At 41.8% G+C, this 13,914-nt stretch overlaps 1 protein-coding gene across 2 annotated transcripts in view; it reads right to left on the bottom strand.

Annotated features, from left to right (window-relative positions):
• Window positions 1-4,212: 4,212 nt before the first annotated feature.
• RBL1 (RB transcriptional corepressor like 1) overlaps window positions 4,213-13,914 on the bottom strand; it is a 28,763-nt gene continuing 19,061 nt past the window's right edge. Inside the window, exons 16-22 of one of the 2 annotated variants that reach the window (XM_033074815.1) lie at window positions 12,985-13,163; window positions 11,005-11,181; window positions 9,587-9,658; window positions 9,323-9,407; window positions 7,450-7,616; window positions 6,918-7,082; window positions 4,213-6,326 (exon numbers count right to left, since the gene is read on the bottom strand). In XM_033074815.1, coding sequence (XP_032930706.1) covers window positions 6,156-6,326; window positions 6,918-7,082; window positions 7,450-7,616; window positions 9,323-9,407; window positions 9,587-9,658; window positions 11,005-11,181; window positions 12,985-13,163 — 1,016 coding nt within the window. In that variant the 3' untranslated portion in view covers window positions 4,213-6,155. The remainder of the gene's footprint in view (window positions 6,327-6,917; window positions 7,083-7,449; window positions 7,617-9,322; window positions 9,408-9,586; window positions 9,659-11,004; window positions 11,182-12,984; window positions 13,164-13,914) is intronic. The other variant, XM_033074816.2, reaches the window with a different exon arrangement.

Below are 13,914 nucleotides of genomic sequence, written 5' to 3'. Positions count from 1 at the left end.
GCATCAGACAAGAAGTACCTGGACAAAGCAGTCACCTCCACCATTGAAACCATCCAAAAAGCAGGATTTGAAATTCAAGACGACAAAGTACAGTACACCAGCCCGTGGAAATACCTTGGACTCCAGACCCGTGAAAGAGCCATCTTTCCCCAGCAGCTCTCCATTCAAGATGACCCAAAAACCCTGAGAGACCTACACAGCTTGTGCGTATCCATCAACTGGATACGCCCCCTGCTGGGAATCACAACTGAAGACCTTGGTCCCCTGTTCAACCTCCTCCGTGGCAATGAGGACCTGGACTCTCCCCGCACCATCACCCCTGAAGCCAGAGAAGCCATCACCAAGGTCCAGGATGCCCTGTCTTCTCGTCAAGCCCATCGCTACAAGCCCAGCCTGCCTTTCCAGTTTGTCATCCTAGGAAAGGCCCCTTGTTTCCATGGACTGATTTTTCAATGGGACTCTCAACTCCCAGACCCTCTGTTAATCCTTGAATGGGTTTTCACAAGCAACCAGCCCACAAAGACAATTACCCGTTTTCAAGAAATCATGGCACAACTGATCAGAAAAGCCAGAACTCGCCTTCGCTCCCTTGTGGGGTGTGAGTTCACCTGCATTTACTTGCCACTCACCACTGCAGCACTTGCTCCAAACCAATGGAAGTCTCCAGTTTGCCCTAGATATTTACACAGGTCAAATTTCCATCCATTCACCAAAACATAAACTTTTCAATCGAAATGCAGTTTTTCATTTAGTCCCAAAGTTAGTCCAAAGCAGAGCACCCCTCAAAGCTTTGACAGTTTTCACAGACAGCTCAGGCTCCTCTCACAAATCCGTGATGACTTGGAAAGACCCCAAAACCCAGAAATGGGAATCTGATGTCCAGATAGTGGACGGGTCCCCACAAATCGCCGAGCTAGCAGCTGTTGCCAGAGCCTTTGAGAAATTCAAAGATGGACCCTTTAATCTGGTCACAGATTCTGCCTATGTTGCAGGTATAACCATGAGGGCAGAACACGCTTTCATCAAGGAAGTTTCCAATCCCAAATTACACTAATTGATTTTTGAATTGACTCAACTGATTTCTAGCAGAAAGCAACCTTACCATGTTATGCATGTAAGATCACACACTGATCTCACAGAAGGAAACCGGAAAGCAGATGCACTGGCCATACCAGCACAATCTGCAAATGTTCCTGACATCTTTGCTCAGGCAAAGCTGTTGCATGCATTCTTTCACCAAAATGTACCTGCTCTCATCAGGATGTTCAAACTCTCAAAAGATCAGGTAAAAGCTATTGTGGCAACATGCCCAAACTGCCAGAATTACCAGATACCCTCTATGGGTACAGGAGTCAATCCCAGAGGACTGAACAGCTGCCAACTGTGGCAGACTGATCTTACCCATTTCCCATCCTTTGGGAAGTCAAAATATGTGCATGTGTCTGTTGACACATTTTCTGGAGCAATTTTTGCATCAGCTCATGCAGGGGAAAAGGCCACTCGTTATCAAGAATTTCCTCCTTGCATTTGCTACTCTGGGAGTTCCAAAAAAGATGAAAACTGATAATGGGCCCACTTACAAATCTGAAGAACTAAAAAGGTTCCTCAATGAATGCAGAATTGAACACACTTAGGGGCATTCCAGAAAACCCCACAGGACAATAACCCACCAAACTCTCAAAAGAGTCCTCAACCAGCAGCACAGAGACACAGAAATTTTGTCTCTGGTTGAAAGACTCTGCAAAGCTCTCTATGTCATCAATTTCCTCAGTTGCTCAGCGTTGGAGCCTGATCCTCCTATCCTCCGACACTTTGCAAACTCAACCCAAGCTAAGCTCACAGAAAAACCACCAGTGTTGGTAAAACACCCAGAAACACACCAAGTTTCTGGACCTTTTCAATTAATCACCTGGGGACGGGGATACGCATGTGTGTCCCTGCCTCCGGGCCCCAGGTGGTTCTCAGGGAAAAATGTAAAACCATACCTAGGTACTGCAAAAATCACACCAAAAAATACCAACAAAAGTTCTCCTGAGTCAAACACCAAACCTCCTCAAAACCAGACCAGCTTAGCCTGGAGAAGGAGACGTCGCAGAGCTCCCACACAACAAAAAATAGATCGTCCTGTCATATGACAGCAGACAAAACAAAAAGCTAAACAGCCTTCTGCTGTTTCAGTCAAATCGTAGGCCAGACTTAACCTGGCAACAGATGTTTAGATGTTGTTAACCCTGCTGAAAACCCCATTGCTCCCTCCTTATAACCCTTAGCAAACCCCTAATCCTACACCTGCTCCCCTATCCTTAGAGTTAAGTCAAAAAAATGGGGGGAGATAGGGGCGAAGGAACCCTATTCCTCCTCTCCCAACTTAAAGTTAACAAATTTTGCTTGTGTTCGTATCAGAAGCCACACCCTTGTCCAAAGATGAAAAGCATCTCCATTGGTGTTGCCCTCACTGCTGCCTGGATGGTTCTCACTGCACCGCATGCCTGCAGCTGGATCGCCCCACAGCCCAAGCAAAATGTCTGGGTGACTTTAGCAAAGATGCTAAAACAAGATAATCTGTGTTTATCCATGGGCAACCTTGATAACCCACTTTCCACCTGTTTAGTAGGAATTCCTTTGGTAGCAGATGATTGGCCCGTTTATAACTCAGAACTCCTTCACACCACAGGTAAGAGACCCAATCCAGTGGACAATTGGGATGTGTGGACAAAAATGCTGCCAAATGCACTGGAGGAGCCCCAAGAATTGGATTTGCTGGGGTCCTCCAGGGCAAAATTTGTGTCAAATTTTACTTTAGATATCCAAAACAAAATTTTGCCGATTTAGATTTGACAAAAAACACATACCGAAAAGATATCTCACCCATCAACAAATCTTACAATTCCCTGGATTGGTGCAATTACACTGCTCACACACTTTCAGAATCCTCTCTCCACTCCAAAACTTTGCCCAGAGGAATGCTTCTTATCTGTGGTGATCGAGTTTGGGCCAGAATTCCCTCCCGCCTTCAGGGAGGACCCTGTAGCCTCGACAGGCTTTCTACCCTCACCCCAAACATCACTCTGTTGCACAATTGGAGAAAAGATAGTGAATCAAAACGCGAAAAAAGATCCTACACTGAATATGAGGAAAGTTGTGACCCCAAATTGTACAATTGGAAGAAACTCAAAAGAGTTGCTGTCTCCCTGTTTCTACCCTGGGTAGCAGCAGCTAAAGCCATTGGCGAAATCAATCATTTCTGGGCCTGACCTAGTAGGCAAGCCAACGCTACATCTGATGCCCTGAGTGATCTCTTGAAGGATGAAGAAACCACAAGACATGCTTCTCTGCAGAACCATGCTGCAATCGACTTCCTGCTGCTTTCCCATGGACATGGCTGCCAGGACTTTGAAGGGATGTGCTGCTTCAATCTCCCATCCCACTCCACATCCATCCATGCCAACATCCAGAAGCTGCACGAACTCGTGAAGGACGTGAAAAAGGAAACCACCCCCAACTGGTTCCAGGACCTTTTTGGTTGATGGGAACTGACGGGATGGGCTGCATCTTTGGTCAAGGGAATTTTGTGGATTTTGATTGTAGTTGTTGTTAGTTATGTTTACATGCTTTGCTCAATGCTTCAAAAAAGTTGCAAAAAGCGTCTTTTTAGTAAATACAGAGAGAGGAATTGTGGATAATACAATTCCTCCAAAGCCATCTTCCCCCGGCCCCTGGAACTTGCTATAATAGATAAGGTATCCTATATACCAAGGTTGAGCCAAATTCCTTAAGAATTTGGTCACTCTCCTAACACTTTGGAAGATCATTGGTTAGAAATTAGACTGTGTAATTGGTCAGTTTACCTTAAAACTTCTCACTTAGATTGGATGCTGTTCTTTGTATAAACTTTTATTGGTTGTAGTTTGAATCCTCCCTGAACCTATAAATATAAGTATCTGCCCTTTGTTCTGAGAGAATCCTGCTGACCACCCTTCGCATGAAATAAAGACTCTTGTGGAACTCGTCAAGCAAGGCCTCCGGTTTTTCTCTGCTGGCTAAATGTGAGCTTTTCTGAGAGACTGCTACATGTTAGCACTCTCTGATCCTGGTAAATACCACCAGGGACCAAAAGAGAAAAGCCACAGAAAGCATTGTTTAATGAACTAGCACAGCAAAACAACGGGAAATACAGCAAAACAACAGGAAATACAGCAACACAGGTTAAAATATTTTTTAGCTGTTTATTATAAAATACAGATTTAAATGTGAAGGCACTTTGAAACCGTTAGAAAATTTCCATGTAAGCTATTGTTTTAGCCGTTCAACAAACCTGAAATAGTTTTTAGATCATCTGAAAAGGTGAAGAATTCTGAACTGCATCCAGTTGCAGTACATTCATTTTCCTAAGGAAGAAACACTACCAACCTACCAACAGTTAATAAGGATTTTGGCTCCATCAGTTGTCTACTGTCAGAGAAGGCAGTGACAGTGTGGGGAGCAGAGACGCCAGATTTGCACACAATATTGAATTAAAACCATGTCAACTAAACTCTCATCATAAAATACTGTGGAAAGACTGATGCTGTCATGCTTAACCATACATTTCCTATTCAGAAAGGCTGCAATCCTCCACTTTTTATCTCAAAATCTGGACAAACATTGAAACTTGAATAAAATTAAAGGAAATTAAATATCTACATGAAACCTACTCCACTGCATGGTCATTTCCTCATACTGCAGCTCTCCATGGGCAAGCACCTTTTCTTGAAAGTAAAAAAAAAAAAATCAAATATTCAAGTAATTAATGACTCAAAACCAAGTTTGTAAACTTTCTATTCCTTGCTGAGTATCTTCCCTGCACACCTGCACTTACTAATCAATTTCTCCTTCATCACTGGCTACATTCATTAGCTGAGGCTGCTCAAAATCACGGCAGTGTCCTCCCCTAGAGCTGTGAATCTCACAGCATATACTAACCCACTCAGCCAATGAAAGGAACAGAGCCCCTCAAATAAGTTGTTATTTGTTGGGGTATTTTTTCCAGTTCAGTTACACAGAAACTGAAAATTACAGTGATGAGAAGTTTCTCTATGGCTCTAACCTTAAATACGATTATAAAATAAGATCAAACTACTGACTTACAGTAATGAGTAAACCCTGACTTTTCTCCATTTTGGTAAAATAGACCCTACCAAATCCTCAGTGTTAAAAACTCAGTCATGAGAATTGGATGCTGGAATTCATACTTTTCCAGTGAATCCAAGCCTTCAACAGCTATAAACTCTCACACATACATACCTCCTTACATGATGGGCTTACATTCAGTGTAGATACTACACAAGAGGCTAAAGGTCTTCAGGAAAAAATAAAAGAAATGTTAAATGAATCTGTGCATTTGAACAGCTTTGAGATAGCCAAGACCCAGCTGCTGATTTCAGCTGTAACTGTATTTCCTCATGGGTGAGCTGCCACCCCTATGAACAGCACCTAGGGCAGGCTGCTCTGTGGCTTCCAAAGTAGAGCACTACTGGCTCAAGAGAGGGAATTCAGGCTCACAGAACTGTATCTCAGTGCTCTACCAGAGTCCAACCTAAGTCACCACTATTTGTATTTGCCTTTGTTACTGCAAAAGCTGTCAGATACAACCTACACTGTAACAGAAGTTCTGACAGTTCAAAACTGCTCAGCTCTTCCTGAAGCTAAATAACTAATTTCTTCTCCCTCCGGTTACTCCACAGTAAAATAATGCATAAAATTCATTATTCTTTCCAAATAAGGCACTTTGCAAGTTTCTTCTCCAAATACCAAAAGGAAACTGCACTGATTTCACTCATTTCATTATCACTCTTATTACAACAATAAAACCGGTATTACAAGCCGAGTTACACTCAGAACTCACGATGCTCTAAATGAGGCTTGAGAACATCCAATATGGCTTTCACAGCATACACTTCAGCTAAAATAGCTCAGAGTAAGTTACAGCACAGTGTGCTCTTTGGGAATGAAAATCACTGGCACTTCCTACATAACTCTTACTTTTTGCGTCCTGTGGAAGTCAGGTGAAAGTTCAGTGTTGAAGGAACTTGGCAGTAGTCTATGTACAAAACCAAGAAATAAAAAGCACAACAGCTGTATCCAGCTCCGTTACTTAGAGATCCCACAGAAGTTTTTTAGCGATTTGCTCTTTCACTGACAACGTCCTGCAGGCGTTTTAGTAGAACATCATCATTTTCCTGGCAGAGTCGCTTCGTGGGGGATTCAGTGTCACTGTCAATTGTTATTGCTCGCTTCTTACTCCTATGTTCACCTTGTTTTATCATATTGTTGATGTCCTTCAAACTCTGTGATCAAGACAAACATAATGAGTTACTCTGATTCCATTTCAAACTTGCTCCATGTCTGAAATATCAGAGGACAACAGGCTATCCTACACCTCTGAGTGATGGAGTCTACAGACAGAATTCTACCTTTCAGTGCAAAGTGAGAGAGTATTCATTACAACACATCAGAACTGCACTAGACCACATCCTAATTAGAAGACTAATTAACTGTGGAGAGGCTTACAGCTGGCCTGTGAACCAGAAAGGGTTAATGAATAAGGGTTATTTCTGAAAGGAATCTTATAAAAGTCATTGGCCTGGAAACCAAGAAGAGAAGAAGGAGGTAAGTGGGAAAGAAAACCTGTAGCTGGGAAAAGTAGTTTTAGAAAAGTCTCATGAAAAACAGAGGTAGAGATGGTTTTTACAGCAATGAAAGTTACATTGATCTATTGTATCCAATGAACAAAAGTGTAAGCTTTGTAGAAGGTTGCTATAATAGACGGGATATTAGCCTTCTGAAATGTAGCATGTCTAATCGTATGTTGCGCCTGCCTCAATAACAACATCTAACCCTTTCTCAAACTGACCACTCAGCCTTGTTTTTCTCTCTACCTTGGAAGGGCTGCCATTGAATTTGTAGAGCAGAGCAGTTCGGGGTGTGAGGCAGGCGCCATTCTTGTGAGGTGACACGTACACCGAGTGCTGCTGGGAGATGCGCCGCGGGGACACCGGCTGCTGCCGGATGCTGGGGAATGGCGACAGCGGAGGGGCTTCCATCTGCAAGAGAGGACACATCTGCACAGCAGCTCAGAGCATCCCAAGAGCAGGAACTTCTCACAAGAGAAGATTAATGCACTTGCAGGTCTTCTTTAGAATATTTTATCTTGTGACAGTGAAGCAACTGCCTTACACAGACAGTCCACAGGCATTTAAGCAATATTGCACCAATATAAAGAAGCTGGAACTGGGTTTGCAAACTGAGCAGCATCTGTGTTTGTCCTCTTGAAAGGCTGTTAAAGCAAGTGCTCAATTACCTCCAACTGTCTGACTTGACCCACACCAGGTGACAAGACCAAGTTATTGACATAAGTTTAACCACCAGAAAAAACGACTGTGAGTATTAATTCCAAAATACTTTACTTACCACATGATCCTGGTTTGTGATATCGTACTTCAGTGCAAATGACTTTACTCTTCCTACATACACTGCGTTGTAAAATTTAATAAGATCTCCTCTCTCCTCTATTTCTGATTCACTTGAGTTCTCTGCTGCAGATCGTCCTGAGGAGCTGTCAGCTTTCACAGATGAGTCTAGCAATAAGAGAGCTTCAGATTTCAAAACTACAGCATTGGCAAACCAGGCACTTCAGAGTTGAACTTACGATGTCCAGCTGTCAACAACTTGTTTATAAATTGACCAGTCAATAAGAGGAATTCAAGAAATATGCTTGAGCCAGGAACATAGTGTGCTGCAGATGGTTATGAACATCAGGAGGACTACCAATTGCTGTGAACAGGCTTGTGGGTTATGGCTAAAAAAGCCAGAATCAACCTTTATTCCAAACTTGGAAATAGCTGTAGCAAGAAACTACAGCACAACTGACGCCTTCTTCCATGCTTATTTTGGGGAGTGGTACAAAGCCATTACTTACTCTTAAAACTAAGTTTTAAGCAGTCTGACAGCTCCCAGCTTTTGGCTTCTCTGAAAGTCTCTTGTGATCAGCTAGCAAAGAAAAATTTGGTGCTGAAGTCAGATCTGCATCAAGGAAGTCATGACACTATTCATTCAGGCATGTTCTGTTAAGTGGGAAAAACTGCAGCCACACAGCGGTATTTCTGTTAATGTTTGCTCTCCTCTAATTAAGCTGAAGTGCTACTGAATACAAACTTCTATGCCTCCTCCATTCTGCTGTCTGCCAACTAAAACAGAGCAACACACAATAAAGTCTCTGGCAATCAGTGCACTGAGACAAACATCCAAAGCTCCAGCTGACACCCATAAGTGACTCCTTTGTCTATCTGCCTTCCTTCTCTCACAACACAAGAACAGCTCCTGTGAACTGGTGTCAAAAGAGCAGGAGTTAAATCTGTGTAAAGGAGACATGAGTCCATAAACTGAAGAAAGTCTGGTAGGAAAAGCCACTGAAGAACTTTGTAACCAAGTATATTTGTCTGACAAAATACCAGAGCCCAGTGTCACTTCAGATACTCCAAGTCATCCAGTAACTGTGGAGGTGTCAGACAGGACTTAGATGAGATCTGCACTTTCCATGACCCTGATAAAATCCTCAAAAGGCCTTTAAAAATGGCTGTAATACTCATTAAAGCAGATGAATCCCACCCAGAGGGAATTTGTCACAAAGAACAAACTAAATTCCATGTGTGTCCTGGCTACAGATCTGCTCATGGGTTCATACATGGGCATGTGATCTCTCACTTTCCTGACATGTCACTCAAAACAGACATGGCACAGTTCTCATGCTTTTCTCAAATACTATTCTTATCCATTTTCTTCTCTAACCCAGAGCAAGGAAAGCATTATTTAAAAGAATTTATTTAAAAAATATTTAAAAGAAACCTGAATACAAGAAAATGGTGGTCCTGGAGAGTTAGCATTTTTATTCTCTGAAACAAGTTCTCCCTACTTCAGTCTTCAGAATAGGTGATATTAAAAAAAAACCACCATAATATTCCAGGTTATCTTCATTCTTCTTTGCAATCAGTGTTGCCATCCAAGAAGAGCTACAGTATCATTGACATACTAAGAAAATACTTCCACCCTGAGCAATCAAATTTAAGTAAATGAAATTAAACATTCTTTCCAACTAGGAAGTGTATTTTCCATATCTAATACACAGGAGCTACTTATAAGATGGTTTCTTTTTCAACAACAGTCCTTTTTCTTTCATATACTTAAAAAGTTGTAAAACTCGCTCCACTTCTTATTACTTGACAGTTCAGTTCTTTTAAAGCCCCAAGTATGTTATTGAAAAGAGCAGATTCCTTTGCTTACTCACCTTCTGTCATCTCCGTATCTAGGTTTGCATTTTTGTCCAATGTGACATCATCAGAAGTATTTCTCAACAAGACACTCCTATAAACCTACAAGACACCAGGAAAAACTCTTGTCAAGGAAAACAAGGAAGTCAGGAGACTAGATGAAATCCAGCTGAACAGGAACAGGTATTACACTGCAAGGACTTGACTTCTTCTGTGAGTGCAAAGACTTCAAAAGCCACCTCTGAGCTTTACAGAAAGTAAAGGCAATGCTATTGACTTACATGGCTGTTTGCTTGTGGCTGATTTCTGTAACTTTTCATTATGTCCTGAAAAGTTCTTTCCTCTTTGGTTACCTGGAACAGAAAAGGCTGTTGAAGACCGAGTACAAGCATGAAGGCCAGGCAGCTCAGGTCCACTATGTAGCTTTTTGAGGAACATTACAATAAATACAGAATTTAAAAATTAATCTCAGGTTATGAGAGCATGAAACAACAAAGATTTTTCTTGGAATTACTTGTTTCTTAGCTACTAAAACTTTTTGTTGCTTATGATGCTTAGGCATTACTCCTTTCCAGACTTTTCTTCCAGTTACACTTAAAGAAAGGAAATATTATAAAGTCAAAAATGTGTTTTGTGAATTTGGAAACTGGATCCCTTAACTTTTCTAAGCAGAAAGTGGAGAAATTCTGAACAAGACATTAGGCAGGTATGTACACAACATGCAATTTCATCTTGCTTTTTTATTTCAAAATAGCTCATTTGTTAAAGAGCTTTGCTTTTCAGCCGTACGTTTGTAATTTTAAGAGGAGACAAACAACAGTTCTTGCAGTAGAAGCCAGGAGACAATGTATCAACGTCTCTGTCTAAGCTGTCAGGTCTCACATTGCACTGGAGACAGCATTCAAAAGCCTGTACTATAAAAAACCCCAAAACAACTGACACATTACATGATAAAATACACAGTACTGACTATTCAATGGCTTTGCTATCAGTATTGACATCAGATGAGCCTAACCCATACTGCAGTTAAGAGCACAGGTAATCACAATTTAAACATCAGTTTCCCTCCACAAGAAAAGGTAATCCAGCCTCCTGAATTTTGTGCCTGAATTAGGCTTGATGGACACTGTAACCATCAGTTCAAATTTGAGTCAAACCAATAGTCCAGCTCCATAACCCAATTTGACACCATCTTAAATTAAAGCTGGCAAATAGAATAAGACATTAAGGCAACTACCTCAATTCGTCAGCCTGAATTATCAAAAGCTAAAGAGATTTTTGGGAATAGAAACCATCTTACATAAATTTGCTTCTGCAAATATATACCTCCCTAATTCTGTAATTGTAATGGAATTTTTAGTTCAGATTACATAGATTGTCAAGATGACAAATGGGACAGAAAACAAATACAGGGCAATAAAACCACACAGTGCTTTGCCTGTGTCAACCAGTGCTCAATGTGAATGCACTCAAGAAGAGAAAAAAAACTCCATCAAGAATTTCCATCAACAAGCCAGCGAGCTAAGATATGCAAAACTAGGAAAAAAACGTACTGGAATTTTATCCACTTCTTGGAAGGCCCTTCCCCTTCCCTTCAATAATATGACATGAATGAATCAGCCAAACACTAAACGTTGAACACACCTGATGTTTTGAACTGAACATAAAATTCCATTAATTTCTTAAAACTACATGTTACCTTTGCCATGATATAAAAAGCACAGAGGAGGAGCTGGTCCAAATGCCTGTCTTTCATAAGATCAGCACAATGAACCAAAGTGAATTCAAAACACGTCCATATCTTCCTGCGCAAGTCATTGGAAACATCCAGTTTTAAGCACAGGTCACGCAAGCGCACACTTGCCAGATGATACACCTGGAAGGAAAACACACAGTGACAAGAGAAGCCAAACAAGCTGATCCCAGCCTGCAGAAGTAAAAGACCTCAAAGCAGAGCTATTCTACAAGGGCCACAAAGATTATTAGAGGGGACACCTCTCCCATGAGAGAGGTCTAGGAAGGTGGAGGTTCTTCAGCCTGGAGAAGAGAAGGCTCCAGAAAGGCCTTAGAGCCCCTTTCAATGCCTAGAGGAGCTCCAGGAGAGCTGGAGAGGGACTTGGAACAAGTGCCAATGGCTTCCCACTGCCAGAGGGCAGAATTATATGGGATGTTGGGAGGTAACTCTTCCCTGTGAGGGTGGGCAGGCCCTGGCACAGGTTGCCCAGAGAAGCTGTGGCCACCCCTGGATCCCTGGGAGTGTTCAAGGCGAGACTGAATGGGGTTTGGTCTAGTGGAAAGTGTCCCTGGCCATGGCAGTGGGTGGAATGACTTGATCTTTTAGGTCTTTTCCAACCAAAACCATTCTGGAATTCAAAGACTAAGCTGTCCACTCTTCAGCTGTTGAATCTCTAACACTTACAGAAAATCCACCTAAAACCATTATGCCTGTAGCATCTATACCATATCCCTTGATAACTAATTAGGCACTTTCTTAATGCTGGAAAGCAGGAAGAGGTAGTGTCATTTTCACCTGCTCTACTAAACAGAGGCAAGAAAGGAAAATAGGGGAAAACTATAATTGTAGTATAATGACCATTGTAAATGGAAGGTTAAAATTTAAAGACAAATATAAGTCAATGTTTTAGTTCTTCATAACTAAGAGGAACTATGTTGCCTATGACATGGTTAGTCCAAGAAGGCTACATCTGAAGTACTCCCCAGCTGAGAGTAAACCTTCCAAAATGAAACATTCCTAACTGGCAGGCTGATCAATTCTTAATCCTTTCTCAGAGAAACCACCTGTCACTGGCAAAATTAAAGAACGAGTAGTTCAGACAAAGGATGTGGCTTACAAGTGTTTCCAGAAATTATTTTTTGTATTAAGATGCACCTTAAAGATTGTTCATGTTCTACTGTATCTATACAGATACCCTCAAAGGGGAAAATCTCTGAAAATAACTTACCTAGTAAGAAAAGTGCAGCAAAAAAAATATCTTTAATATTTTTGAGAGAGACTAATTTATGGATATATTCTTTGTAGTCATCTAGACCAAGTTACCCTGCTTCCTCTGAAGACCCCTCACAAAATTCACACTGAAAATGAAAGCAACTAGAAGTAAGCCATCTGAAGTTTCTCTGAAGCACATCCAGTTCTTAACTTAATCTTTAAATCCTGCATTATTTCAAACTCATTCTTTCTAGAAACCTTTAGCTACTGTGTTATTTACCACTGCTTTCTGAGCCCCCAGCCAGCAAGATCAGCACTGCTGGGCAGACTTAAAAGTGGCAAAGGAGCATGTTCACATGCTGGATCCACAGCAGTGCAGCTCTGAATGAGTGAGCCCCAGAAAAATCATCTCATGTCAGATGTCTCTAATTCTTGCAAATGTGCAGGCAATCAAAACAGCCAAGAGAAGTAAAATCTGAAGTAAGTATGTCTTTGATATTTATTTATAGAAGCTCCTAATTAAAAAGAAAAAAGAAATCTCATGGGTAGAAAGGGGAAAACTGGACTCCCTGCAACACTCAACATCTCTTCCCTTCTTCAAGGTATATAAGAACTGCATTTGCCAAGGGAAAAGCACATGAAGACTGAAGGTAATGGGAGCTGCACAGGGAAGTTGGCTCCAGCACGGCCATTGGCACCAGTACAGCACCACTTGTGAGTAAGGATACTCACCTTCCTGTAGAACAGTGCCAAGGAGCCTGTTCTCTTCGGTTTGCCGGCTGCTGGCAGCTGCACTTCTTGTGCTTGGTTCCCAGGAGGGTGGCAGGGAGCCTGTGCATCCACTTTACATGGCTGGCCTAAATTCATCGAAATGGGGATCAAGGTGATTCCACTCATGTCATTTGCAATACCTGGAGAGGATACGCATACCCAGAAATAAACTGATTGCTCTCCTCATGTTGCAGAGTCAAAGAGCAAATCAAACTAATTTATGAACAATTGATACCAGAGACATCTCATCCTCTGTACTGTGGGAATCCAGGAAATTCCCCTGGCTTCTCTGGATGCTTCGAAACCTGGGCAGGGGGCTCAGAAGCCTTGGCACAATGCCCAAGACCCCTGTGGGTTTGATTTCAGTCCCTGAGAAAAATTACCATCCTTATATGAAGTATTACAAGTCACAAAAAAGTAGAGCATAAATTAGATTGCTAGAAGAAAGAAAAGTGAGTTTTTAAAATTGTTTATAATAAGGGTCTGGAGACAAGATGGAGGAATTTGGGCGTGGTATGTCTTTCTTTCTCCATCTTCTGGGTGAGGATGGCACTTTTGGATTGGTTTGGGAGAAAGCTGGACAGTGCAATGTAGGTGCCATGTATTGGAAAGTAATTGTAAACATCATTTATGTAGTTTATAGTATAAAAGATAAGACCTGCCCAGAGGGCAGGCAGTGTGCCTCAAACGGACCTGCTGAACAGATCTCAGCTGGTCAGGGAAGAAATTCCTTACATAAGGAAAAATAAACAGCCTTGGAAACCTCAGAAAACGGCTTCTGACTCTTTCTCTGGTGCTCAAGTTGAAAACAAAGACTTCAAAGACAAGACAGGTGGTTGTCTCAAGGTTACAGAGACTCCACCGTCGCAACTAACAGCCACATGTACTACA

This window comes from Catharus ustulatus, chromosome 17, assembly GCF_009819885.2.
Source record: "Catharus ustulatus isolate bCatUst1 chromosome 17, bCatUst1.pri.v2, whole genome shotgun sequence".
NCBI classification, from domain to species: domain Eukaryota; kingdom Metazoa; phylum Chordata; class Aves; order Passeriformes; family Turdidae; genus Catharus; species Catharus ustulatus.
Note: the sequence above shows the minus strand (reverse complement) of the source record. Positions and strands in the feature narration are given on the sequence as shown.